This window comes from Podarcis erhardii (genome assembly GCF_964252035.2).
Source record: "Podarcis erhardii genome assembly, chromosome: Z".
Classification (NCBI taxonomy): Eukaryota; Metazoa; Chordata; class Lepidosauria; order Squamata; family Lacertidae; genus Podarcis; species Podarcis erhardii.
The window spans coordinates 9,526,702-9,554,643 of NC_138504.1; the positions used below are offsets into that span (position 1 = coordinate 9,526,702).

A 27,942-nucleotide genomic window follows, 5' to 3' on the forward strand; every position below is an offset into this window, starting at 1 on the left:
TATTTAAGGTGGACATGCTGTGGACTGCATGAACAAACCTCATAGACTACTGGTGGTCCATTTACCACAGTCTTGGAACGCCTTGACTAGTTTGGGCAATAGTACAATATATGAAAATTAGGGTGTTTTTCCCTATTAGGAGGAAATACAGATATATGAAAACAGGAAAATGCTTGCAGCACCCAAGCAGCACAATCCATGTTTATCCAGAAATATGCCCCAATGAATTCCACTTCCCAGGTGAGTAGAGAATTGCGCCCAATCATATTCCAAGGATTCATGCCCAAGCCCCACCTACACATGTATGTACAAGCACACACAGAGATGGGTGTAGCTGGGGAGGGAGTAAAACAATAGAAATACTTAGCTGACCAATCATGCTGGTTCTGCCCCCCCCCCAACAGAAATACTGGCTATGCTCATGCACACACACACACACAGAGAGAGAGAGAGAGAGAGAGAGAGAGAGAGAGAGAGAGAGAAGGCTCTACTCAACCATTATAAGTTTTACTGCCTTTGTTTTCTGACTGATGTATGGAAATACACATAAATCTGACCTTTGGAGAGTTTCTAAGTAAACCATTTTTAACTCACCAAGCGTGTGGTCTTTTTCTGTACTAGGGAAGCGGGAAACTTTGGAAGTAACTCAGAAGGGCATATTTTAAAGGTCTAACAGCCTACATTTCCACACTTTACTTTGCTACATTTTGTGATTTTAAATCTCTGCTGGGGCTTTCTAACCAAATAGTGCTTGCTCCAAACCTGGATCTAGGTAAACCAGAGAATTCTTGTTTTATTTTACCATATTATTTTCCTTTTACAATAAACCAACAGATGCAAGAGAGGGACAGGGTACGTGTCCTCTTCGTACCACTGTAATCACATGCAGGGGAATGCCTCAAAAGGGCTTATTACATCTCATAATGTGGTCATTATTCTTCTGTTAATGCAGTCTGGTGGAAGTTTTTTGGCTGGTATATTCTGCTACATATCATTAATGCAGTAATAGTACTTTAATGGTGGGTTTATACTGGGACATCCACACATCATTCCTCTTTATAAGTTGGTCTGTGATGCTTCCCCATTGTTATTGTATTATTGCCACTGGGAGGGTTATTTTTGCTCTATGGCACAGCAGAAGCAGGACAAAATAAATACAGAAGACTCTTGGGTTATGTTACTCTCGAGTAATGTAAACTTCGGGTTGCGAAAGTGGCAAACCCAGAAGTATTTTTCCAGGTTTCACCACTCGCTCATGCGCAGAAGCGGCACCTCTGGATACGGATTTTATGGGGTGCACACGGACTCCCAGAACAAATTAAATTCGTATCCAGAGGGTCTACTGTAAATAGATAGATAGACAGATAGATAGATCTTCTGTGGTATAAAAACTGGACTTTTTTTACTGGAAGTTACAGGACTGAAACAAGTTATGCTGATGGGAAAGAAAGTAGTGTGTCCATCCCAAAACCTTTGCAGGTCCAAACAGTATTGAAAGTGTGATGGCAGGTAACTGTCCCAATACCATCATGAGTACAAATAATCATGAATGCATGGATAACAAGGACATCTGGAGGGCACCTGAGATTGCATTAGCTTTATTTGCAGCTGCATAACACTGCTGGGTTATATTCAAGGTAATCATACCACTGCGAAAAGCATCTCTCTCCCATCCTATGCATATGCCTTTGATTTGTTCTCCCTAAATGCAGGGCAGTGTGGAAGTGAAGGAACATACCTCTCTGCCTTTTTTCCTGTGTTGTCTCTGATGAAAAAGCACTTTCTAGGCAGGGTTATTACAGTAGTAATATCAAGGAAATTTTATGAAAAGGGAAACAATTCTTAGCATTTTTATTTTTTTTCTACTGCCATTACAGAAGATGACAGCTTCAGAAAACGGCTCACAGGCTTGTTTTCAGTTCTGATATACAATATGCTATTTGGATAACCATCGCATACACAACAGTCTGTATGGAGAAGCAATCTTACTAAAATATGAAAATAATTGCTAATTATTTTCCTATTTCCAGTTAGATTGTTTCTCTGTTAAGACTGATGTACAAGAAATGTCTCATTCCAATGCTTTTCTTGCTGGTCAGAATTGATCTTTGAAAAGCATGCAACCCTTATTTTCAGTATATTATTTACTCTGTTGGCAGTAAAACATTTGCTGCTAAAGTAAATTATTTCAGATGGAGTCTTCAAATCATTATGAAGAGTGCAATTAAAACCCAGGCCCAATTAGCAAACTAAATGTACACTGCTAATCTAGCTTGCATATATTTAATTCCTTGTAATTGCAGATCGCTCTGAAGATATATTTTTTTTAAAAAAAATTGGCAAGTGTAAATAACTGACCTGTCGCCACAATGATTAATAGCTTTAGAGCAGAGGAGGGGACGTGGATCAGGTTGTTACTACCTTCGTGCCATGTATTTCAGCTAAGTAAAAGAATCACCCTGATAGCACAGTAATTTCTATACACTGTGCCACAATAAATAAACGTAATGGCTTTTAAACGGGGATAATTTGACTGATTATGTTGCTGGTTTATTGGCTTTGGCTTAAGCTGTGTTTTGATTTCATTTCATATGGCGTATATGTCCCACCTTTCGTCCAAGGAGCTCAAGATGACATAGTTCATCCCTCCCTGCATTTTCTCCTCACAACAATGAGGTTAAGGTGAGAGACTGTGACTGGCCCATCTCCACCCAGTGAATTCCATGGCTGAATGGGAATTGGAACTCTGGTGTCCCAGGACTGAGTCTGACACTCTAAATACCTAGACCGCACAAGCCCTCAGTGCCTTTTGCACTGTTGCTTCTTTTTGATACCCCTGCAGATATGGGAAAATAATATCTGGGATACAGCAGTGTCTGAACATCTCACCAGACACAGGAAGGCAACTGAAGGGATAATGAAGAGAAACACCTTCCGTTATGTACCGAGCTGAATCCTAGAACAATAGAATCCAGAATGCAGCAGTCTGATTGGTCCGCAGGAGCCACCCAATCCAGCTCCAGGTGGAAGTGAATCAGCGACTTGATTGGCCTGCAGGAGCAGCCAATCAGGCTCCTGGATGAAGTGAATCAGCAACCTGATTGGCCTAAAGGAGCAGCCTGGAATTAGCCAATCACACAGGGCCCATTGTGTAAATAACGTATATACTGTATAGCTAGACTTTTGGGGAAAGATTCATTCTTTGCTACTATGAGTAGAATAAAGAGCATGAAATTCACACTCAACTCCAAGTATATTTCACCTTCCAAGAAACGTGGACCCCTTTCTTTAACTATGTTAATGACCAAAACCAAGATCTTGTTATACCAGCCGCTCAGTCTTCTCAGTGGAGAGGTTACATTAACTAATAGATTTGAACACTGAATGTGTGAGCTTATGTCTAAAGTTAATGGATAGAACAAAAACCATAAGATGTACTGCTGGATAAGTGTTTAATGGTTCTTGTATTATTATTATTTTTAAAAACCCAGTAAATATTTGTTTAAAAACATCACATAGTTATAATTCTGTGAGCTTAAATTGTGTTGTGTTGTTAATATTGTGATTTTATGGTCAATAACTGTTATCTTGTCATGGTGGAAGATGCAATTTCAGTAAGTGTTGCCAAAACTCCCTCTTTTGCATAACTATTCAAGGTGTCGAAGCCCTGCCCTCTTTTGCATCCAACCACCTAGCTGCTTAACCTTTCCTCTAAAGCTGGGGTGCTTAATGGAGCACCGTCAGGCATCCTCCTAGGACCTAGGCACACCTCCAAGGCCATACTCCCAATTACTTTTAAATGAGTATATTGGCTTTGCGGGGGGAGGGGGTTGTTTGCTTGGGAAGCTGCCTGTTTTGGGGAAGATATTGCCAGTTTTTCTGTCAGTGTTTTTGTCTTTTGTGGGGGTGTAGGTACTTTGCCTGGGGGTTTTTTGGGGGGGGGATGTTGAGCATTCTTAGGTTTTATTATGTGAAATATGTATTTACTACAGTTTCTTAGGTTTCCAAATATGCCTCCAAGGTTCGAAAGAGCCGTGCTGTTAATTGCATTGGTGTGTTTCCACCCTCCACCCCACTCAGAAGCAGGGCCATTTAAGCAATTGTTTTATTTAGTACATTATCAGACAATGTTCAGTGAGTAGAATCTGCCTTCCAGCTTCTGGGCTTTGAAAGAGTAACTGTTATAATTTCACCTGCACAGTAATGGGTATCACTACATTAATTTAAAAAAAAAAATGCCAAGAGCAACAGCTTGAGAGAAGTTTATGGGCTGGGATGCATAAAGGAATTAAGTGAGTTCTAAAATGACTGGGAACCTAAAAGCTTTCCATCAAAGCAGGCTCATTCACAATGAAGAGGGTAATGCAGATTACTTCCACAACTTGAACTGCATCCACTTGTATGATTAATAAGAACACTATTGATTGTTGTCTTAGCATTTCTTGTACTGATGGCTCTTTCATTTGGCAACAGAACATTTTGTTATGCCTAAAGACAAGCAGAGAAGAGGCTGACGAATCTCAGCCCTGATGGAACTGCTTTTAAAGGATGTTAAGTAACTTCCTCCTCTCAATTTTTACTAAAGAAGAGTGCTTCTTAGCAACTCGGAAAAGTGGTTGCTCATCACCAGCTTTGTAAATAACATTCACAAGCAAGTTACTAGCAGAGTCTTAAGACGAGTTGCCTGTGCATTTCTACATTACGACCTAAAGCTGAAATCCTCTTTTGTAAAGATTAGGAGTATGTGAATATTTGTTGTTTAGTCGTGTCCGACTCTTAGTGACCCCATGGACCAGAGCACGCCAGGCACTCCTGTCTTCCACTGCCTCCTGCAGTTTGTCAAACTCATGTTAGAAGCTTATATGTGAATATAGGAAGCTACATGAAACTGTTACAAAAGTTGGGTCCCTCCCTCTCTCTGCTGAGTGGTGGCAAGAGCCTATGGCGCTCCAAGCACTCCCCCAGAGTCTGTGGTCCTTTGGAGAATTAAGACATAGAGGAGACTGTAGTAGCTTTAAGAAACATGGTTTGTTCACCTCTTTACACCTGAAGTCTGCATAGAGGGAGTCCAGATCTTACAGCATGGTCATTTCAAGAGGGACTTGTCCCTGCAGCAGTGCACCCTGCCTTCAGCCAGCCTGCGCCAAAATGATCCCAGTCTCTTCTTCTTTCTCATAACCCCTTGCTACCAGTCTACCTTTTCTTGTCACCTCAAACACAACCTTCCAAACCCCTGTTTATGTTCGCACCTCAGGGCAGGAGGGGAAGGACAGTGCTCTTGCATTGCCAATGGTCCTCTTTTGTTTCTTAATGGCCCCAGCCTGGCCAGGTCATTTTGCATAGACTAGCCCAAGAATTCCTCTGAAGTTTGTATTTCTCCCTTCACGTTACAAATCATCAAAAATCCACCACTGATTAATTTCTTGGGTTGCTTTGGGGGGGGTGTCCCCCTCCCAAATCTATAACACTACTGAATTAGACCACTGGCCCATCTAGCTCAGTCCTGTCCACATGGACTGACAGCAGCTCTCCAGGATTTCTGAACCGTCCATCCTAGCATTGTCTGGAGATGATGGGACCTTATACCTGCAAACCAGATGCTCTATCACTGAGCTAAGGCACTTCCCCAAATGTTGGAGGGCATGCTTGAGCTCCATGCCAGGAAATGCCTCACTTGCTGCTTTATACTGAGTCAGATCATTGGTCTATCTAGTCTCCTAACTCCTCTCAATACCCTTAAACTCCTGGGGCAGGGGGAGTCATGGCTGTTTAGTGGTGTAACTCTACTTTAAATGCATAATGCAGATGGGACCTAGGCTAGAGCCATTTTGCCTGAAGAGCCTCTTCATGGGTGTGTGTATTCTGCTATGCATCTAGACCAAGCATGCCCTGTTGAATGAAATGCTACTTGAACCACATGTGGACTGGTTAAAATTCTTTCAGGAACAAAGCAACCCACTTGACACATACACTTATCTATGCCACTTACTTGCTGTCTTCTGGCAAGGGGCTTTGCAAAAAGGTCACATTCTTATGAAATATAATTACTGTATAATATTGCACTCTAATCCTAATTACAAATGAATTATTATTTCTAAAGGCACTTGGCACGCAGCACAATACCAAAATAGAAGACAATCCCTGCTGGCAGGCATGCCTGTTAAAATGTCACAAACATTTGCAGAGAAATGTCACAGTCTGTACCTCTTGCATCTCATGACCTTTTGGCCTCACTGTCCCCCCCCCTCCCAGCTATACATATGTACAACCTGTTAGGGTCTATGGAAGCCTCTGCCAGCGTATGTGGTGCTCTGGCACTGCACCCAGCTCCCCTGTATAGTCTTCCCACTCTTAACAAAATGTACAGTTCTGATCTGGGTTTCAACGGATATTTCTATAGCCTCCCTTTATTCCTGTTGCCACCACAGATTCTATTTATCTTAATATTCCACTCACAGCATAGCCAAATATGAGACATGTGGTATAACACAGTCATTTGTTAAACATCAATAATTGAAAGGGTTTTATAATTACTTGGTGTAAAGTAGAGGTTCACAAACTTATTTGGCCTACCGCCCCCTTTTTAGAAAACAAACTTCAGCACCCTCTTGGAAATCTACCTTCTTTAAGCAAACTAATAAAAAGATGCGGCAACAAATTTGCGCTTCCTTTAGGTAACTATATTTCTACCTATATCCTATAAATAGTAAAGAAAGATGTTGTTGTAAATAAGACACCCTGAAGCTAGAAGAATCCATGGGGTGGACAGGAGCGAAGTCTGCTGGTTCAGTCTGATCCACCCCAGGGGCAGGGCTGGCACCGCAGCCCACTACCCATTGGCCAAATAGGCAGGCAAACTGCAATCCAATTCCTGGGCTTGAATGAAGCCAAAAAGAGTTCACCCTAGGCTGGGAAACACACACACACACACACACCCCAGCATGACCGCTAGATCCATGGGAGGTGTTGTCACCATTCCACAACAGATGCCCGACCTGGCAGTAAGTGTCATTACACAACAGATGAAACATGTTTTTTTTTTTCTAATTTCTCTTCTCTTCTTTCTTTATGCTTCCATAGCCCCCTTATTTTTATTCAACGCCTCCTGATTGCACCTGAGGATACTACCACCCCCCTGAATCGTTCCAGCGCCCCTGGGGACAGTATGGCCCACTTTGGGAAACACTGATGTAAAGCGTATGTTTTCAGTTTATCTTATTACCTTGTTGTTTATACAAAATGACTAATACACTACTAACCCTATTTTAGATAAAATAACTTTGCTCCCCATCCACCACCAACTCTCAAGCTATCAACCACCCACTCCCAAACTCAACTCCAGCTCAACTGACTCCAAACTCAACTAAACTTATTCTCCACTATCTTGCCATCAGTAGTCAGACTTGCTTTTTAAACTCCAATCCAAACACCATTCACGACCAACATTCCAAACCCACCCTCTCTCGTTCTCTGCCTAACATTTTCCTTACTTCCTCTAATATACTTACCTGTACATTAATTACTCTATTAAAACACATGCACACAATTATTTAGTGGTGTCCGCCCTGTGGAACGCCCTTCCATCAGATGTCAAAGAGATAAACAACTACCTGACATTTAGAAGACATCTGAAGGCAGCCCTGTTCAGGGAAGTTTTTAACGTGTGGCATTTTAATGTATTTTTAATCTTTGTTGGAACCCACCCAGAGTGTCTGGGGAGACCCAGCCAGATGCGCAGGGTACAAATAATAAATGCAATCCTAAAAAATGTTTATTCAGAAGTAAACCCCATTGAGTTCAATGAGAGCTTACTCCAGAGGAAGTGGTTTAGGACTGAAGCCTAAAAGAGCACCTTAATAGACTTGCAGGAGAATCATATAGCCATCCACACAGAAGTAAGTTACATTCTGTACTATGGGACTTCCAGTGTTAGGCTGCAATCCTGTGCACATTTACTTGGGAGTCACCCCCTCCCCCTTCAATACAGTGACTTCTGAATTCATTGCATATTCTAAGCATTTTTGCTGAGAAATCTCATTGAGTTTAATGGGTCTTAGGTTGCAATCCTCACCCCACTTACCACATAGTAAGCCCTACTGAATTAAATGCAACTTATTTCTGAGAAGACATAGACTACAACCTTTCTAACTAGTAAGCGTGTTTGAGGTATAGGTTCGCTGTGTGCATAACGTATTATATCATTCACATTGGGACGATGGGTGCATTTCAGGTTGCCAGGTCAGGAGCATCCCAGACCCTGAGATTTCATGGCCCAAACCTGAGAACGAGAGTCAGGCCCCAGTGATGCCATTAAGCATGATTAGATTAAGTATTAATCACAGTCTCTGATAGCATGTCATTCCAATAAGAAACACAAAATCAAATACAAATGAGCAAATATGTCACAGCCTGGAAATTAAGATCCATAGCAAAAATGGATCTACCCAGGTCCAGCTGAAGTGAGGGGATCATTCCTTCTGAGCCACTTATAGAGCCTATGCTTGCCATGAACGGTGCTTGTGAACAGCTGGTGCTAATGATGCAATTGGCAGTCAGTACCTTATGCATTTAATTTCCTTCTGAGCTGACTAACTATACCCTCCTCACAAAATCTTATGCCAGAACTTCCCAACCCAAAGTTTTATTTTCTTCTCCCTCAGAGGCAGCCCACACCTCTTCTGTTTTCTCCCTTAAATGATTCACCTCATCCCCACTCCACTCCACTCCACTCCACTCCAAATGAAAATAAATAATCAATACCTCCTCCAGTCCAGACTTCAGTTTCCATGGTCTCTCAGCATTCTGGTCTCCCCTGATCAATCTTTCCGCTTGCTTCCTCCAGCTCAGTTGATAAAAACAAAAGGCCATCCAGGAGTTGCTGTGGGCGGCAGAGGCAGCACAGCTCTTGCTCTTTATGTGCTCCTCTCACTTCACACCAGGTGCCTATTAGCACTCATGGCTCCCTCCACTGGAGCCCATTTTGATCACATTCGAAACGTACCCTTGACACCCGCAAGCACACACCAGCTGACTGCCATGAAGAACATCTTGTACTGTGGCTATTCTTATTGTAATTATTTGTATGTTTTTAATAGATTTTAGATATGTATACTATATGCTAACTTAGCAGTTCAAAAGCACACCTGTGCAAGTAGATAAATACATACCACCACTGCGGGAAGGCAAACGGCATTTCCATGCACTCTGGCACGCGTCGTGGTGTCCCGTTGCGCTAGAAGTGGTTTAGTCATGCTGGCCACATGACCCGGAAAGCTGTCTGTGGACAAACAGCAGCTACCTCAGCCTGAGTGCCATACCCCATAGTCAAATTCGAATGGATTTAATCATCTATGGGTCCTTCACCTTTACCTTTTAGATATGTATACAGTGGTGCCCCGCAAGACGAATGCCTCGCAAGACGAAAAACTCGCTAGACGAAAGAGTTTTCCGTCTTTTGAGGTGCTTCGCAAGACAAATTTCCCTATGGGCTTGCTTCGCAAGATGAAACATCTTGCGAGTTCTTGCGAGTTTTTCCCCTTTCCCCCCCTTTTTCTAAGCCGCTAAGCCGCTGATAGCTGCTAAGCCGCTAATAGCCGCTAAGCCGCTAATAGCGCTAAGCCGCTAAGCCGCTAATAGCCGTGCTTCGCAAGACGAAAAAACTGCAAGACGAAGAGACTCGCGGAACAGATTAATTTCGTCTTGCGAGGTACCACTGTACATTTGTTGTTTTTTTAAAAAATAATTTTTATTAATTTTACAACATAAACAAAATACAAACAAACATAACACGACTTCCCCATACCTCCCCTTCACTGCATCCTTGTTTTAAAAAAAATTTTTTTTAGCAATCCTTCATCCATTTTTATATTTAATTCTCTTTAAAATTTTCTTAAGCTTAAATTTTTACAGCTGTAATTCTTTATATCAAATCCCTTGACATCTTAACATTCTGAAATTTTACAACAATTTTTAAGATAAATTTTAAATTTTTTCCAGTCCTCTTCCACTGTCTCTCTCCTCTGGTCACGAATTCTGCCGGTCATCTCTGCCAGTCCCATAAATTCAGTCACCTTGGTCTGCCATTCTTCCAGAGTAGGTAGTTCTTTAGTCTTCCAATACTTTGCCAAAAGAATTCTTGCTGCTGTTGTTGCGTACATAAAAAATGTTCTATCTTTCTTTGGAATCATTTGGCCTACCATGCCCAAGAGAAAAGCCTCCGGTTTCTTTGCAAATGTCCACTTAAGGATTTTCTTAATTTCATTATAGATCATTTCCCAGTAGGCCATAATCTTCGGGCAGGTCCACCAAAGATGATAAAAAGTTCCTTCGCATTCATTACACTTCCAACAGTTGTTATTGGGCAAGGTTCATCAGTGGCGTGCGAGACAGCCGTCTTCACCACAAGCTGCTAGCAAAAGACAACATCAAACCCCCCCCCCCACCACCACTGTACATTTGTTATTCTATCAATGTCTTTAATGGTTGGTTGTTTCTGAGTTTTCAGTGGTTCTCATTTTTGTCTGTAAGCTTCCTTGAGTCCTTTCAGTGAAAACGGCAGGGTATACAGTGGTACCTCGGGTTAAGAACTTAATTCTTAACCTGAAACTGTTCTTAACCTGAGGTACCACTTTGGCTAATGGGACCTCCCACTGCCACTGCGCTGCTGCTGCCCGATTTCTGTTCTCATCCTGAAGCAAAGTTCTTAACCCGAGGTACTATTTCTGGGTTAGTAGAGTCTGTACCCTGAAGTGCCTGTGTTATGTATTGGGTTTAACACATTTTATGTTACAAGGCACGTTCTAACCAATCGTATAAGCATTGGTAGACGAACGTTCTAATGGCAAGTAAGTGCATGCACTTTCAACTGTCAACTGTCAACAGTCAGTTCATGCTTGTTATTATTATTGTATTGTCCAGTCAGTTCGCTTCTTGTTTTCCTATGAGTAAGCTGTTGTCACTGACAAATGTTGAATAAACGTAGTTGAGGAACTTACACTGCCTTGGACTTCTGACTTTTTCTGAACATTTAACATTGGCGACTAGGATGGGATAGATGACCTCCCGCTGGCTGCCAGAGGCCCAAGACCGCACCGCAGCACCGTTGCCTGCCGCCTCACAGTAAGCGCAAACTCACCGCCACGCTGGACTCAGCAAATAGTCCCGGAAACGAGACCGCACCTGCTGCATCTTCGCAATCACGCACAATCACACAAGTGACTGCTCCTGTCCAAAGATGGCCACCAGTCATAGTCGGCTGCCACCGGACTTCGATATGAGCCATCCTGCAGAATGGCCGCAGTGACTCCACCGAATAAGGAGCTACGTCCGACTACAAAGCTTCACTAGGGAGGCAGACAAGGTGGATGTGCTACTGACGGTGCTGGGAAGTTCCGCCATCACTCTACTGGAAGGTCTGATGGCACCCAGGGACATAGAGGCATGCACTTTCAATGAGCTGACACAGGCGATGACAAGACACCTCGCACTTCAGCCAACTAAGAACCACCGCTGCTACGACTTTGGCACAGAGAGCAACAAGCACAAGAGTCAGTGAGTGAATACATCGCAGTGCTCCGGGCGATTGCGATGTATTGCCAATTTGCTGACATCAAGGAACGACTTCTCAAAAGGTTCATCAGTGGCGTGCGAGACAGCCGTCTTCACCACAAGCTGCTAGCAAAAGACAACATCACGATGATGGAAGCAATGAATATGGCCACTGCCTTTGAGAAGGATAACGCCCACGAGGCAGCCCACAGCCCACATACCGAAAAGAGAACTCACCGCACCCAGCAAGACGGGTCATCTTCCATAGATTCCTACAATGAGGATGTCCACCAAGCTTTGGACCAATCCGACCGACACCACCGCTCCCAAGCTACTAGAGCATCGTCAAACCAACGATCATCTGACGTACCTGACGCACCAGCTGTGGAGAAAACCACGAGCGTCGGACATGCAGGTTTCAGGACGCCACATGTCGCCACTGTGGGAAGATTGGCCACATTGGTCGAGTCTGCTGCTCCAAGACCTCCGGAGCACGACCCAAGCAACGTGTCCACGAGACCTACATAGAGGAGGAGTTACAGTCCACCTCTCTAGCTTGGGTACTTCAATTTCCGTTCCCGGGGTCCAATAAGCTTAGGGTACAACTCAAGATAGAGGGAACCCAGGGGTAACTATGGAGTTGGATACTGGCTCATCCTACTCCATAATATCTGCTAAGACTCTGAAAGAGTTTTGCCCTAATGGTGGTCCTCATCTCCGCCTGGCCCCCGTAGCGCTGTGGGACTTCCAGAGAAAAAGAATCCAGCTAAAGGGGATGGGCACCTTCAAGGTCCAATTTAAGAAGTACACCAAGAATTTGAACCTCATCATAACTGAAGGCCCATTCACTAGCCTTCTAGGCCTAGCATGGTTTGGGCTGTTAGGCTTAGGTATTTCAGGGCTTAATCAGATTTCCCCAGGGGCAGATTTCAAATCGATCTGCCAGGAGTTTCCATCAGTCTTCGATGGAACCCTGGGCCTGTACAACGGACCCCCGATTTCCCTATGGCTCAACCCCACAGTGCAACCCATTTGGGTCAAGGCCCATAAAGTCCCATCTGTGCTTAAACGCAAGATTGATGAGGAGCTTGATCGCTTAGTCACCCAAGGGGTCTTAGAGCTGGTAGCTTTGGGAACCTGGGAAACTCCAGTCGTCACACTGGTTAAGCTGGACGGCTCAGTCCGTATCTGTGGCGATTACAAATGCAACCTGAACCGGGCCTTACAGGACCACATGTACCCAGTTCTGGTGGTGAGCCACGTGTTAGCAACCCTGGCTGGAGCCAAGATCTTTGGGAAGCTGGATTTAGCGCAAGCTTATCAGTAGCTAACTGTTGACGAGGCCACCGCAGACGCCCAGACAATCATGACTCATGGGGATGCTTTCAGGGTCAAACACCTACAGTTTGGAGTTAGCATGGTTCCAGGGTTATTTCAGAGTCTAATGGACCATCTCCTTAAAGGCATCCACGGAATCACACCGTTTTTCGATGATGTGCTGATAGCCACATTGTTGAGAGAGGACTTTTCTGCCAGATTACGGATAGTGCTCCAACGGTTCCAGGCGGCAGGACTTAAGTTAAAACAGAAAAAGTGCCTGTTGGGAGTGAGCAGCGTGGATTTCCTGGAGTTCCGGGTTGACACGGACGGCCTTCATCCAGCAGAGGACAAAGTGCGCACCATTTGTGATGCTCCAGAACCAAATAGCAAGGCAGAGTTACAAGCCTTCTTGGGACTTCTTAATTTTTACCACGTGTTCCTGCCACACAAGGCAGCCGTAGCTGAGCCTTTGCACAGGTTCCTGAACAAAAAAGTGCAGTGGGTCTGGGGCCCTCGACAGGCCAAGGTGTTCCAAGGGGACAAAGACTTGCTTGTGTCCAACTCAGTGTTGGCACACTTCGATGAAATGCTCCCGGTGGTGCTGGCTTGCAACGCTTCCCCTTATGGGGTAGGCGCAGTACTGGGCCACCAGCTTCTGGATGGGAAGGAAGTCCCAGTGGCTTACTTCTCCTAAACTCTCACATTGGTGGAGTGCAACTATTCCCAGACTGACAAGGAAGGGTTGGCAATAGTTAAGGGAGTCAAAAAGTTTCATGACTTCCTTTATGGTCGGCCTTTCACTATCGTTACTGACCACAAGCCACTACTGGGACTCTTTGCGCCCGACCACCAGACACCCCAGATGCTTTCACCACGATTATTGCACTGGTCCATTTTCCTGGCTAGTTACCAATACTCGCTACAGCACTGACCCGGGAAAGCCATGGGTCACGCAGATGCACTCAGCCGCTTGCCATTGTCAGAGAGCAGCCCTGACCCTGCTCCTGCCCACCAGATCCTGTGGCTGGAAGACTTAACGGACCAGCCCTTGCATGTGAAGGACACTGCCGCCACAACCGTGAAGGACTGTCCCGCATCTCAGACTGGGTGGGGAGGGGGTGGCCCGGGAAGCCGGGTCCAGAATTTTCATGCTACACATGTTATGGGGTAGCCGTGTCATAGTTGTCCCCCTCCAATTAAGGAAAAAAGTCTTAGAAGGGCTGCACATGTCTCACCCGGGGATCATCCGGATGAAGGCATTGGCCCATAGCTATGTGTGGTGGCCAGGCATAGATGTGGAGATAGAGGGCTGGGTGAAACATTGTGAGCCCTGCCAGGTCTCCTGGCCAGATCCACCCAAGGCACCATACAGTGCTGGGAGTCCACACAGTTCCCATGGTCCTGGGTGCACGTGGATTTCGCAGGGCCTTTTCAGTGCCAACACTTCCTAATAGTGGTTGACTCTCAGTCCAAGTAGCTCGAGGTGGTGCCGACCTCAACCGTGTCCGCTAGAGCAACTATAAACGCGCTCAGGAAGCTATTTGCGGCACACGGCTTGCCAGACACACTGGTGAGCGATAATGGGACCACTTTTACTTTGGTGGAATTCAAAGAATTTGTAACCAAGAATGGAATCTGCCACATTTGTTCCACTCCTTTTCACCCGGCCACTAACGGCCAAGCTGAACGCATGGTCTGTACTACCAAAGATGCGCTTAGGCTGGACTCTCCGGTTAGCGGAGTTCTTACTGGCCCAACACATCACCCCAAGCGCAGTGACCGGCCAGCGGAGTTGCTTATGGGGAGGAGGCTCATTACCCTCCCTGATCGTATGCACCTTGATCGGGCTCTTGAGCAACGGCCATCCACTGTGGTGCAGGGGGCTCCAAGAGGGTTCTCCCCAGAGGACACTGTGTTATGTCCGAAACTACGGGCCTGGACAGAGTTGGGTCTCTGGTATCATTGCTCGCTGTACAGGTCCGGTTTCCTACGGGTAGGGTTAGAGGGGGTCTGGTTTGAAAGAGACACCTTGACCAGATCAGAGTCAGGGCACCTCCGAACACGGAACTTCAAGCAGAACCATAGAACAGAGAAATGGGTACTTCGGGAGATTCTGTGCCCAGGCCAGGGTGGGAACCGGATGGGTTGCCGGTGACTGAGTTACCCCAGCAGAGCGACTTCAGGCTGAAATCCTCAGTGGCTCCATCAGCAGTGACCCCTTCAGAGCTGGCCTAGCTGACCACCCCACTCAGACCGTGGGTACCAGAGGAACCTCCTGAGTCACCCACTTGGACACAGGAACTGTGACGGTCCCAGCGGGAGCGGAAAAGGCCAGCACACCTTGATGACTATGCTTTTATGTTACAAGGCACGTTCTAACCAATCGTATAAGCATTGGTAGACGAGCGTTCTAATGGCAAGTGCATGCACTTTCAACTGTCAACTGTCAACGGTCAGTTCATGCTCATTATTATTGTATTGTCCAGTCAGTTCGGTTCTTGTTTTCCTATGAGTAAGCTGTTGTCACTGACAAATGTTGAATAAACGTAGTTAAGGAACTTACACTGCCTTGGGCTTCTGACTTTTTTCGAACATTTAACAGTCTGTAACCTGAAGCATCTGTAACCCAAGGTACCACTGTAAATATATAAGAACAACAGACACCTTCACTCATCTTCAGTGGCAAAGCTGCATGCTCCAGCACCGGGGGGGGGGGCGCATCCTGGGGGCATGACGCCCGGCACGGTGGGGAGGGTGCCCGGCGTGTGTCCGGGGGGGGGGGCGGCCACAATGGTACCCACCTCCCCAATGGTGCAGGGGGCGGTGCGCTCCTCCTCGTTCCTCCGCCAGTGCTCATCTTTTGTTCTCCATTCATTCACAATCATGCCCCAACTTCAATATCCACCTGTTTTAGTTGATTGGCTTCCAAAGCTAAATGCCAACCAACTGACATTCACAAACATCAGCCTGCTTCAGCCTTGAGGCATCTACGTACCTGTTTCTGAATGCTGACTTTACCAGCTTCCACCCACTAACATCTGCTGGGTCCATCAATACACATCAACCAGCTTATGACCATGGATTATCAGATGCCTTCAAGACGTGATCCTGCTCAGCAAGTGAACTTGCCTTATTATTGCTCCACAGCATCCCACAACCAAATGATTGCCTCCATCCACCTGCCAATTCACCTTATCCAAGTGGAAAAAGACTGGGCAATCCTGCATCTTACAACCGTTTCTGCTGTGTTCTGTTGGAGAAGAGAAAAAGGCCCACCTTTATATCCAGTCAGTTGCCATGTAGAATTATGATGTCACAGGTAGTCTGCAACTGACGACAACCCTGGAGGTGCATCACCATAATCTCCTGAGGTTTCACAATGGTGGGTGTGCACTACTAAATGGTTTTAGGGGATCATTTCAGCGCAAGGACCACATCCCTCTGTAGGCAGACACTGCTGCAACCCCCCTCTGAGAGGGTCTGTGCAATAATTTGCAGCTGGCTCTTGCCAGGTTGAAGCCTGCACAGTCTTCTTAATAATAATATAATTAAAATGTAAGGTGCTCTCACCTACCAGGATATACAAGCTCTCCTCCTGCTACCTGGGAGTGGCCAGGCAAACCTGGAGAATTCAGTTCTGGCAAACCTAGGTGTGTTACACACACACACACACACACACACACAGAGAGAGAGAGAGAGAGGTTGAAAACATGGGAGCCAAAAGGCTATGAAAAGAGATACAGCCTGACAGTTATATGCAAGGCTGATACTGTTAAAAGCCACCACAGAGTGTTCCATTAATGCTTATTATATCGTATTGCATAGTAGTGTGTTGCACAAACATAGCCAATGTGATATTAGGCCAGTAATTAGCTGTCAGTCTACACCACAGAGTTGCTATAAGGATAAAAGGGGCTAGGGAACAATATATGTTACTTTATGAGTTTCTTGGAAGAAATGTAAGACATAAATGTCCTAAATAAATAATACAGTTGTTGTGATTACTTTTTAATCTTATGGCTTTGATTTTATGCAGTGTTAACTTCTAACTCTTCCTAACATCCACTGTTTTAGTAATAAATGTTGCTGCTAATTGGATGTTTTAAGAGCTTGATTTTAATTGTTATCTGCTCTGGGAACCCCAGGTTGAAAAGTGGCAAGCCTGCTCAGACATCTAATTTTTTAATGCACTGTTTTCAGCTACATTTTGGCCAGTCTGTTATATCTACCATTTTAAAATCTGTTTTTATTGCTGTTTTAAAAAGGCATCTTAGACCATTTCATATCACCCACTAATGAGATTGTTTTAAAGCAGTTCTGTATATAAATCTTTATATGTATCAATCAATCGGTCATTCTTGACACAGCTTTTTTTTTTTTTAGAATATCTTAATCGCTATTTAAGTTATAGTGTATTAATATTTTCCCAGTAAATTTGTACTGCTGCTGGGGTTTTTTTAAAGTACAAATGATAGCTGCAGATGAACCTGTATGAAACAGGCTACACCGGCCAGAAAGTAATTAAAAATTAATTAAAAAATAATAATAAATATAAAATATTGGGTTATTACCAACTAAAGCTGTGTACACCACGGTATCTCAAAAGCACAATTGAAACGAACAAACACAAGGATTCTGGGCACTGTAATGCATTAATTGCTGTTGAGAATTCTGTGAGGGACAAACTACATTTCCCAGAATCCTTTGAGGGAAAGAAGCGCACTCTGAAATATGAGGTGCAAACAACATTTCCCATAATACTTTGAGGAAGAGGCTGTGCTTCGAACGCGTGCGCACGCAGCCTAGACTAGCCCACCCCACCCCCTCCACCCCGATATTAAAGGACCCCCACCTCGATATAAAAGGATTCTTTAGGCGGGTCTACTCCGAGTAGGACTAAAACCGGTTACACCCGCTTGCCGCCCCCAGTCCCTCACAGCCCTCTTCACATCCGGAGAATCCGAAGGCTTTTCATTTATCATTTCTACCTCTACCTCTGGTGCTCACAAGAGGGCGCTCTGGGAGACGGTCTAGGCATTTCCCGAAACCGTGAGAGACAGTCTAGGCAGCTCTCTAGCTCTCCTCCCTTTTTGCAAAGCGACGCCGGTGAGCCTTTTTTTCCCCCGTCGTCACGTGACCGGCGGCTGCGGTGGAGCATGGGAAGGGAAGGCATCAGCTGACCAGGATGCTCTCTGCGCGCGCAGCTTCTCCTGTTCCCTTTGCCGCTGCCGGAGAGGCAGGGGGTAAAAAGGCTCATACCGTCCCTGTCATGGAGCGCTACGACAAGGCCGCCCTGAACGCGCTCTCGCCTCCCGATCCCAGGTTATAAATTAAAACAAATAACATAAAATGAGGGAGGGGGGAAGCGGGTGGGAACGGAGGGGGAAAGTGCTGGGTATGCCTACTCAGAGGTAAGCCCCGTTGGCTTCGATGAGGTTTACTCCCAGGTAAGTGAATGTAGGATTGTGGCCTTCGCTTGCTTTGACGGGGGCGGGGGCGACGGCGACGTGCGTGTCTTTCCAGTGACTGATATGGGGTGGGGGAGGCGGGTTGGGAGTTCCCGGCATGTCAAAATAAGGAAGCGAAACAGGGACATAGGAAGCTGCCTTAATACCGAGCCAGGCCACTGGTCTATGTGGCTCAGTGTTATCGAATTATTTGCAATAAAAAGTTAAAGGCGTGGGTGGGTGGGAAGGATTTTCTTTTTAAAAACAACACCCAAAAGGCTGTTATTGGGGGGTGGGGGTGGGTAGGGGAAGCTCTCTTTGATTGCCTGGCGGAGTAGCAGAGATTGGTACAAGAAGGCGCCCTCTGAATCTCTACTGGTGGCAGGGTGTTCATTCAAATACCTGAAGGCTTGGTTTCTACACTGGCTGGCAACAGCTCTTTGGGGTTTCAGATGTGGGGCCTCCTCAGCCCTACCTAGAGGTGTCAGGGATTGCTGCAGAGACTTCTGTCAAGGGGCGAGGGATGGAGTGGAATGTTCTCTCATAAGAGTTGGGAGGGTCAACTTGTGCAACCCCCTGCAATGCAGGAATCTTTGCCCAATGTGGGGCTCAAGCCCACGGCCCTGACATTAAGAGTCTCATGCCCTACCAACTGAGCTATTTATCTTACCATGCTAGCTTTTTGGTGCAGCCCATAGGCATAAGTGGGGATAGTCACTAGCTATGGTGGATTTAAAGGGTGATTTAGGCAAACCTGGAGGAAACATCTTTATCAGCAGCTACCTGATGATTGGCTGTATGGAACACCCATTTGGTGGAAAGCTGAGATGATGGGTTTAATGAATAAATGAACACCCTTGAGAATTGGAGGCAGTATGCTGCTGAATACCACAGTAGGGGCGGTGGAACAGTGGGATAGGGTATTGTCTTCATTTTGGGCTAGCATGTGGTTTGGTTTTGGCAGGGTGTGTGTGTTGTACTTCAGTTTGATCATGCAGGCCTCTGGAAAGCATGAGGAGGAGAAAGAGGGTTGGATTGAAAATTGTCCTGGTGGGGGTTGGATATGATAATCAAAAAACCAGAAGGGCTTTTTCAAAGTTATCTTTTAAATATGTTCATTACTGAAATTAAAATTCAGTTATTTAAAACAAAAACAAGTGTTCCTGTTGCCACATGTAGTTTATGACAAAACAAAATTTCTTGTCAGTTTTAACTTTGACAACTGATCATGATTGGAATTCATATTACCGTATTTTTCGCCCCATAGGACGCACCGGCCCATAGGACACACCAAGTTTTTTGGGGGGGAAATAAAGGGAAAAAAATTATTTCCCCCCCCAGGCGCTTGTGGGGCCGGCAGCGGGGAGAAGTGCTCTTCTCCCCGCCGCCCACCTGCAGACCAGGTCCAGGGACAGCGGGAGGATGCGCTGCGCCTCCCCGCTGTCCCCGGAGCTTGCGGGGCTGGCGGCTGGGAGAAGCACGCGTCTCCCCGCCGTCTCCCAAACCACATCGGGAGACAGCGGGATGGCGGCGTTCCGCCTCCCCGCTGTCCCCCGATCTTGTGGGACTGGCGCTGCAGCTCTCCTGAAGCCTGGAGAGCGAGAGGGGTCGGTGTGCACCGACCCCTCTCGCTCTCCCGGCTTCAGCGAAAGCCTGCATTCACCCCATAGGACGCACACACATTTCCCCTTCATTTTTGGAGGGGAAAAAGTGCGTCCTATAGGGCGAAAAATACGGTACTTCTTATTCATGGTGGCAATCTATAGCTCTTTAAACAGTATATCTTATGGATATATTGGGCAAGGTCACCCAGTAAGGTTTGTAGCTGAGTTGATGTTTGAATCCAGTTCTTTCCAGCCAAAGTCTGAAGCTCTGACCACACCATTCTGGCTCACTACTTAGATCTCAAGGAGCAAATGCTGTTCAGACAAGTCAGCCCAGAGTACCTCTGTATGTAATCAGGAGGTGACCAGTATAAGCCAGTTTACATTATCTAAAAGCACCTGTTTTTGACATTTAGACTTGGCCAGGTCACTTTATTTTGATATAAACAACTAACTCAACAAAGCAAGCATTGACTAGTGGAAGCTGACATAAAAATAAGCTGTGATTGGTGTATCAGATTGAATGTAAAATCTAACATAACAAACCAAATGCTCTATTTGCTTATGGAGCCTAAAGTACTACTAAAATGTGCTTGCATTTGTGATTCACAGTAGCAGCTAACAAATTCCAGTTCCCACTAGGGTGCAGTGTTGCACCATTGGCATTCCAATGCTGAAACAAAATTTTATTAAAACAGTATCTTTATTTTATATTTTTCAATTGTTTTTGGTTAACAAAGACTTCTATGGAACTTGGCCCTTTTGTGTCAGAATGCAAGTGGCTGAAAGCAAACAAAAATATAGAACAATGTTTCTTTACAGAGTCTCACTCCATTATACTGGCTCCAGTATAACTTGTGAATAGTTAAAATGTATTGGATTTCTTACCATCCCTTCTCCATAAGGTCCCAAAGAGGACTACAACAATATAGAAACAAAAGATCAAAATCTGTTAAAACAATATGCAATCAGAAGAAGAATTTAATGGACCCCCTCCCTTTTAGCTTTTCTTATTTTATCTATAAGCCACTTGGAGTCCCTGTTAGGGAAAAAGGCAGAATATAAGTAAATAAATACAACAAGAACAACAATACTCTGGTCAAGAGTAAAGAAATGCATCTTCAGTGTATGATGAAAGGTGCCAGAGTGGGAACAGCATTCCACAGTTTAGGCGCTGCTGCAGAGAAAATCCTCTTCTAGTCTGCCATTCCCCACATTTCAAAAAGTGGGGGAAGTATCAAGATGGCTCCCTTTGCTATTCTTAATAGCTGAGAGGGTATGTAGGTAAGGAAACTTTCATATATTTGGGTCCTAAGTCATTTAGGCCTTTAAAGACTAAAGTGATAAATTGGATGCACACAATTCCCAGCCATTTGCCTCATTCAACAAATTTGGAAGCAAGCCCAGTAACTCCAGTATGCCTGTAAATCTATCATACCTAAAATAAAGATGCTTAGTGTAAAATGCCACATAGGGTTGTACACAACTAAGTTATACTCAGTGTAGAATTACTGAAATGAATGGACCTAAGTTAGTCATGTTCATTCATTTCAGTGGGTTTAACTCTGAGCAGGACCAGCACTGGATACAACCCATACTCATGTGCGCATGCAGGTTGGCTCCTCCATCAAATTAAATGGAGATTCCTGTGTGGAAAAGAGAGGTGCTGGTATTTTTCTGCACACATGGATCTCTGTGCTGGGTCACCAGTTGTGCAGTTGTGTTAAATTGGTTGTGAGATTCATTCTTACAGCAGCATCTGAAATAGCACTTGCTTCTGTGAAAACATGCCCTTTAAAATGCAGGTGATTATGTTTAAATTACATATTTACCTTCCTCAATATGTATGCAGCTGGTATCTTATCCAGAGGGAGCTGTTTGATCACTTGTTAATCCATTGAGAAGTATTTGATTGCTTGTTAATTCTGGTTGTAATACTTGCCAGGAATGCAGCTTTCACTCGATAGAAAACTTTAGTATTAGCATTAGAGTAAATGTTATCTTGTTTGTAGACTTTGAATTTTTTTTAATTCCTATCAATAGTCATTAAATTGAACAATATGGCATACATATTGGCGCATCTTCATAGTGTCTGTCAAAAACAATAGCCTTAATTGTTTCCCATAGACAATATTAATTACCAGTAGTAGACTTGTTCAGCAGTTCTGAGAAGTGTGTGTAATTCCACAAGTAAATCCATCATTTATTGGTTGATTTCAGAACAACTAAAAGTAGGCTACAATCCTAAACCCTGACTTGCAGTGGCAGGCCCTGCAGGGCTGCACTGTGAAGCCCTGCTATTCATGTTGGTCATGACAGCAGAAACAGGAAAATGCCCCTTCACTACAGCAGCAGCAGGGCTGGTACTGCAAAGAAGCCTGGATTGGGCCCGTTACCATAATGTGAGGGCAGTTTGGCCAGCTAAGGATCCAGCGGATCCGGTGCTGCCTAGTCTGTTTCTGGGTGGGAACGACTACAAATAGAGTCCTAACTCTAAACCAAAAACATCTTCATTACTACTGCAGCAGGATCCCCTGTCCACCCAGGGTATGGTGGGATGAAGAGATGCCTCATGGCACAGTACTAAGACATTGTATTATTACCTTCTTCTTAGCATTCTGATTACTGCAGTATGAGCCTGCTTAGTTATTCATTTTCACTTATCATTTGTTACACTCCTAACATGCTTTTTCAGCAAACACTGTTTTGCCTCCTTCCTTTCTTAACAGTCTTCCTTGCACATCATCCATCCTACAAATGCCAGGTTAAATGAACATTGGACGTTCCATATGTCAGGCCTGGCCCTGCTCAAGTTTCTCACACTGTGATTTGTTTCTTGCAGAAATGAAACTTCATTAGCTTCGACCCTAAGAACGCTCCTGTTCTTCACTACTTTAATGATTATGTTACCCATTGGGCTGTATTTCTCATCAAAGGTATACGTATTTGAAGGTAATTTTCTTTATTACTACCTGCTTCTTTTTGTTATCTTTGCTTTTTTATCTTAAAAATAAATCAATTATTTGGATTATTTTTTAAAATTACATATTGTTATATGGTAAGCAGCATTTCTTTGGGTTTTGTATTTTCAGGATTTGAATAATAGCAGCGATCACTGAATATTTTGTTGAAGCATTTGTCAAGATGTTAAAGTATCAAAACACTGAAGGAGGAGGCTTTTCCGTGCCATTCCAAATTGATTGTGCAATGTAGAAACCAAATTCTTCGCAAAACTTGTTTTGAAAACAATTTATGGCAGTGTCTCCCATAAAATTGTCTATGACTTGTCAATGGATTTGTAGCTGAAGTTGGAAGACAGGACATCCATTGCATTAAATATTCATATTGATTTTTCATTGTGTTTTTATTGCTGCTTTCATTTCTTATATTGTATTTTTATGATATTACAATGTTAACAAAATAAAAGAAATAATAAAAACGCAATTAAAAGCATCTAGCACAGTGCATTACAATTGGGACTGTGGGCTGAAAAACCCCTAAGTGGCTTCTTATAGCTCAGTCGATAGAACCTGAGACTCTTAATCTTGGGATTGTGTGTTCGAGCTCCAAAGATTCCTGCATTTCAGGGGATTGGACTAGATGACCCTCAAGGTCTCTTCCATCTCTAAAATTCTATGATTCTATGATCCTCAACAATGTCCCAGTGCTCCACAGGGGAAAAAGTTGGAAAACCACTTTTTTGGTGGTGTCTAGATATATAATTTGTGTTGGAGATAGAGCAGTGCTCCTTGTAGAAACCAGAAGTTATCTTATCCTTTCAGTTAGAAAATTGGCACAAGCAGAGCTCCTCCTAAATTACTAAAGTGAGTTTTGGAAATTTCCAAATACAATTTATTGGATGAAAGGGCAGTTGTCATTACATAGCTGAACAGAAGCAGCTTACAAATTTTCTCCGTCCTCTGAGTCATCCTCTGGTTTAGACTCTGGAAATGGAAAAACGTACTCACGAAAATGTACCCAGAAATGTAACATCTGTTTTCTTGGAATATATGTGGTCTCTCCTTTTTATGTATGTTTTCCAAACAGCACTGCAAAATCTGTTCTCTACATTTCTTTCTTTATATTATTTATATCCCACACCTTCAGTGCAAATACTCCCAGTGTGTACTAAAAACAATTTTAACTGCAAGCAAAAACATTTTAACAAAACATGCATAACTTCACCCAAGGAGATTCCCTCTCTGCCTGGCTGGCGTAGTGCCATTGGCAGACTGTTGTTCCTTGGCACACGAATTATCGGGGGCTGCTTTTTCCCACGGCTGGTACCCACTGCTAAGGTGCCCTGCCACTTAGCAGCAGCCCACAGGCATTTGGCCTGTGATCTTGCTGGTGTCAAAAACTTGTGTTCATTTTTTTTAATTTATTGTAACCCAATAAATGAATGTTCGGAGCATAAACACTGAAAATAAGGGCGTGGCTGATATATTTGTGTATGTTTTGGTAGGGCTGCTAAGTTGTACCCTCTCTCCCTTCCCAGTAATAATAATTTTAAAATGTGCATAACTTAACTTCAGAGCTTCTGTTCGCTGCTATTAATGGGCAGAAAAAGGTATTGAATATAGCTGAGGTGGTGTGTGGCAGAGTCTTCACCAACCTGGTGCCCTCCAGATGGTTTGGATTACAACTTGCATCAGCCAATGGGAGTTGTAGTCTAGAACACTTGGGGGCACCAAGTTAGTGAAGGCTGGCATGGAGTAAAGAAGTCCATTTTATTTGCATATGTTGATCATGGAAGAATGTCAATATACATGATTTACCTCTGTGTGTTGCTTTCTTCATAAGTGAAACTTATCATAACTAAAAACATTCTTGCAGCACAGTCTTTGCATGTCTACTCAGAAGTAAGTTTCATTTAGGCTTACTGTCTTGTAAATGAGGATAGGATTCAAGACTCAAGCACTGATACTCTTCTCTAGGTTGCAGCTGTTGTGTGAACCATAGAAAACCCTCAAATCAAGGACATATTTATGACTCTGGAAGAGTTTTATAGAAGCCGAGGGCCTTAAAAGGAAGACATAGTTTTACTTTAGCCACTTCTGCCCTAATCATACAGTCTTTTTATCATTTAAATAATTTGGTCACTAGAAAATATGAAGTCATTGGCTGATTTTTTTACTGGCTTCCTGTAAGTTTTAATGCTTCTTCTCTCTCCCACCCCCCCTTGTTCTTTTAGGTTCCTTTGGAATGTCAAGCAGAGACAGCTATTTTTATGCCGCAATAGTTGCTGTGGTAGCTGTTCACGTCGTGCTCGCTCTTTTTGTCTACGTGGCATGGAACGAAGGCTCACGGCAATGGCGGGAAGGGAAGCAGGACTAAAAGTCGCCACTGCAGCGTGGCAGGCAAGGAGGGGACGTTTCCAGGTGGAGCGAAGCCCCAGAGTGTAAAGTCTAATAGTCGGTGTTTGAAATAGGACAAGATGGGGTTGCATCATTCCCCCATTCCAGTAGCATTTTTAGTTTTTAAATTACAGCTCTGACTTCGTGAGCCTCAAGACCTGGCAGAGTTGGGAAGACTAGAAGGGAGCCTCAACAGGAGTACCCTGCAATCAATTTTCACAATCTGTCTGCAGAGAGCTCCTGGGAAACATTTGCTTGCTTAGTAACCTGCCTAGAACTGCTTTGAAATGAACATCTAGATAATTCGTATAAAGTTGAACTTGAAGAATTTCAGAGCTTCGCCAACAGAGTTTGGATCAAAAATGGTTGAAGTTCTTTTAAATAGATTTTATTCCTGTGTCTTTTAGATTGGGGGGGGGGGGTCAACTTCAGGAACCTTGACTGACAGTATGCTGGCTACACTTCATGGTTAAACAAAACACCAGGTGCTTGAGAAAGTGGCTCCGTATACTTTTTGCTGGAGAAGGAAGGATGCATTGAGTCCTGTCCAGGAGCTTGTAACTTCAGTCCACCTGTTAGCACATTTTGCATGGTGGCTTTTAATGTAGGATACCTTTCCCCACAAAGTAGAGAGTCTACCCTAATCTTGACTCTTAATTCAGTTATCCCCTTCCAAGAAATGCTTTTCCTCAACAATGGAATGTTTTGCCTAATTTCTAAGAACTGTGGTAGAATTACCACTGACAGCTTTACCACAGATTTCAGTAATAGCGTTAGGCAGTCCTAAAAATGTTTGTGCATTGTTTGTTGAGACCCAGGAATGTATGTTTGTTAGTTCTACTTGGAGTAGGGCCATTGAATTTAGTGGACTTGATTAACTTAGACCCATTAATTTCAGTGGGTCTGCTCTGACTAAAACTTGAGTGGATAACACCCCCACAGTTCGTTTTAATAAATGTACCTGATTTGTGTTGCCCTCTCACAACTGATACTTTTAAATATCTTTAACATTTCATACTGTCACCTTTTCCATAATCTTGCCAGATAGCCATTGCTCTTCTTCCTCAACCTGTGTCTTTGTCGATAAATGAGTTTCTTAGTATAGCTACGAATGCATGTGTAATCATGGACAAATGCACAAATCTTTTGAACAAATTGCCACTTTTACTGATTAGACTGGTGGCAGCACTGATCCAAAATCACTTCTTGATTTCACTGGAACCTGCTACACAGGATTCAGCACACAAGCACAGCTGAAATGCAGCAGTGTGCAGCTGGGAATTGTACCTGTTTCAGTAGCTAATGTGAAGTGCTGCTTAAGGACAAATTTTTCCTTAAGGTGAAATTAACTTCCACAACTTTTCCTGAATCTTGAATATTTTATCATTATGCTTCCAAAGCTTTTACTCTGTTTTTAAATCCTAACCTAAGAGATAAATCCTGGGATTGAAAATGTTTACAAATGAGAACCTCCTACTTGTGTTACTATAAATCACTAGGAATATTTTAAAACGTAAGGATGTAGAATAGTGACAGTGTCTTAAGGGAGTCTGTAAATAAGATGTATCCTTTTTAAAGGAGGAGGAATCTAATGTTGGGCAACATGCTGCTGGTTCATCTGAATTGCAAATTTATTTTGTAGTATATTGTGTTGAAATTTCTCTTTCCTTCCCTTATCTATGGAATTGATGTATTATGAACCTTTTTAATAAAACATAAGCATATAGCATAAATTAATTGTGGACTCAAAAGTAAATGCAAAAAATGAAACGGTTGCTGTTGAATCATCACTTGCTAGCCAGCATGTTTGCAAAGTAATATCTTACCTTCAGTTCTGTAGTTTTCCTGATTACTTTCTATACATTGGCTCTTATGACACACTGGGTGAGGATCCTTGGTGCATGCCTGTATTAAGCCCTGTCCACCAGAATAGGCTTCCTTCAAGTGAGAAAACTTCTTTCAGCATAGCCATGTTGTCAAGTTCCTAATATGTACTCAGCATACTGTTTGGGAGAATGAATGCTTTTCTCTTACAGTGAGTTTTTCTTTTTTCAGTAATTGGCTCCTGTACTCCTTTCCATAGACAAAGATTTCTGCTTGCTGCTTGTCATTCCGTCCTGTTCCAACACACTCTTAATAATGTGGAATAGATAATATGGCATACATGTTTGCTTATATTCTGGTTTCTTCTGATCTGTGTATGTGTTTGGGACAGTGGAATGACAAGCAGCAAGGAGGTACACTTAGATGTTCTTGGAAGTATCCTTATATTGGAAACTGAAACTTTTGATATGATTCAAACAGTTGTTCTATGTTATTTCATTCTTCAGAAGTCATAGGGAAGACTTTTGATTTAACACTGGAAGAATACAAGTAGTGTATTCTTGCAGATGAAGGAGCAGGAAGGGGATTTGCCTAAACTTTTAGCCAGCTTCCAAATGAGCTTGGAAGAACTGCAACCCTTTGCTTTATAAATGTGCCTATTGCTGCCTACAGTATGTTATGATAATCGTAACAGTGGCTGGTGCTGACAGTGTTGGGCACTAACTGGGGTCCAGACGCAGTTCTTAAAGTACCTATTTCTGGGATACAATTACAAAACTCTTGAAACCAGAAGTGGTCCTTGGGTAGACAATGTGCTGTGTTCTTCCTCTGCTTAACCCACTC

At 43.7% G+C, this 27,942-nt stretch overlaps 1 protein-coding gene and 1 long non-coding RNA gene across 5 annotated transcripts in view; one reads left to right on the forward strand and one right to left on the reverse strand.

The window, feature by feature from the left end:
* The window catches only part of LOC309334074, a 120,484-nt gene extending 102,516 nt beyond the window's left edge, over positions 1 to 17,968 (reverse strand). For 2 of the 4 annotated variants that reach the window (XR_014152838.1, XR_014152839.1), the window contains exons 1-2: positions 17,856 to 17,968; positions 16,442 to 16,513 (exon numbers count right to left, since the gene is read on the reverse strand). This is a non-coding gene — a long non-coding RNA (uncharacterized lncRNA). Of the gene's footprint in view, positions 1 to 8,760; positions 9,157 to 16,441; positions 16,514 to 17,855 lie in introns of those variants that run through there. The other 2 variants (XR_014152837.1, XR_014152840.1) reach the window with 2 other exon arrangements.
* Positions 17,969 to 18,023: 55 nt separating this feature from the next.
* VMA21 (vacuolar ATPase assembly factor VMA21) lies at positions 18,024 to 27,012 on the forward strand. The gene is made up of 3 exons (XM_081848224.1): positions 18,024 to 18,189; positions 22,761 to 22,870; positions 25,113 to 27,012. Exons 1-3 carry the CDS (start codon positions 18,053 to 18,055, stop codon positions 25,253 to 25,255), a joined length of 390 nt encoding a protein of 129 aa, XP_081704350.1. The 5' UTR covers positions 18,024 to 18,052; the 3' UTR covers positions 25,256 to 27,012.
* The last annotated feature ends 930 nt before the right edge of the window (positions 27,013 to 27,942 follow it).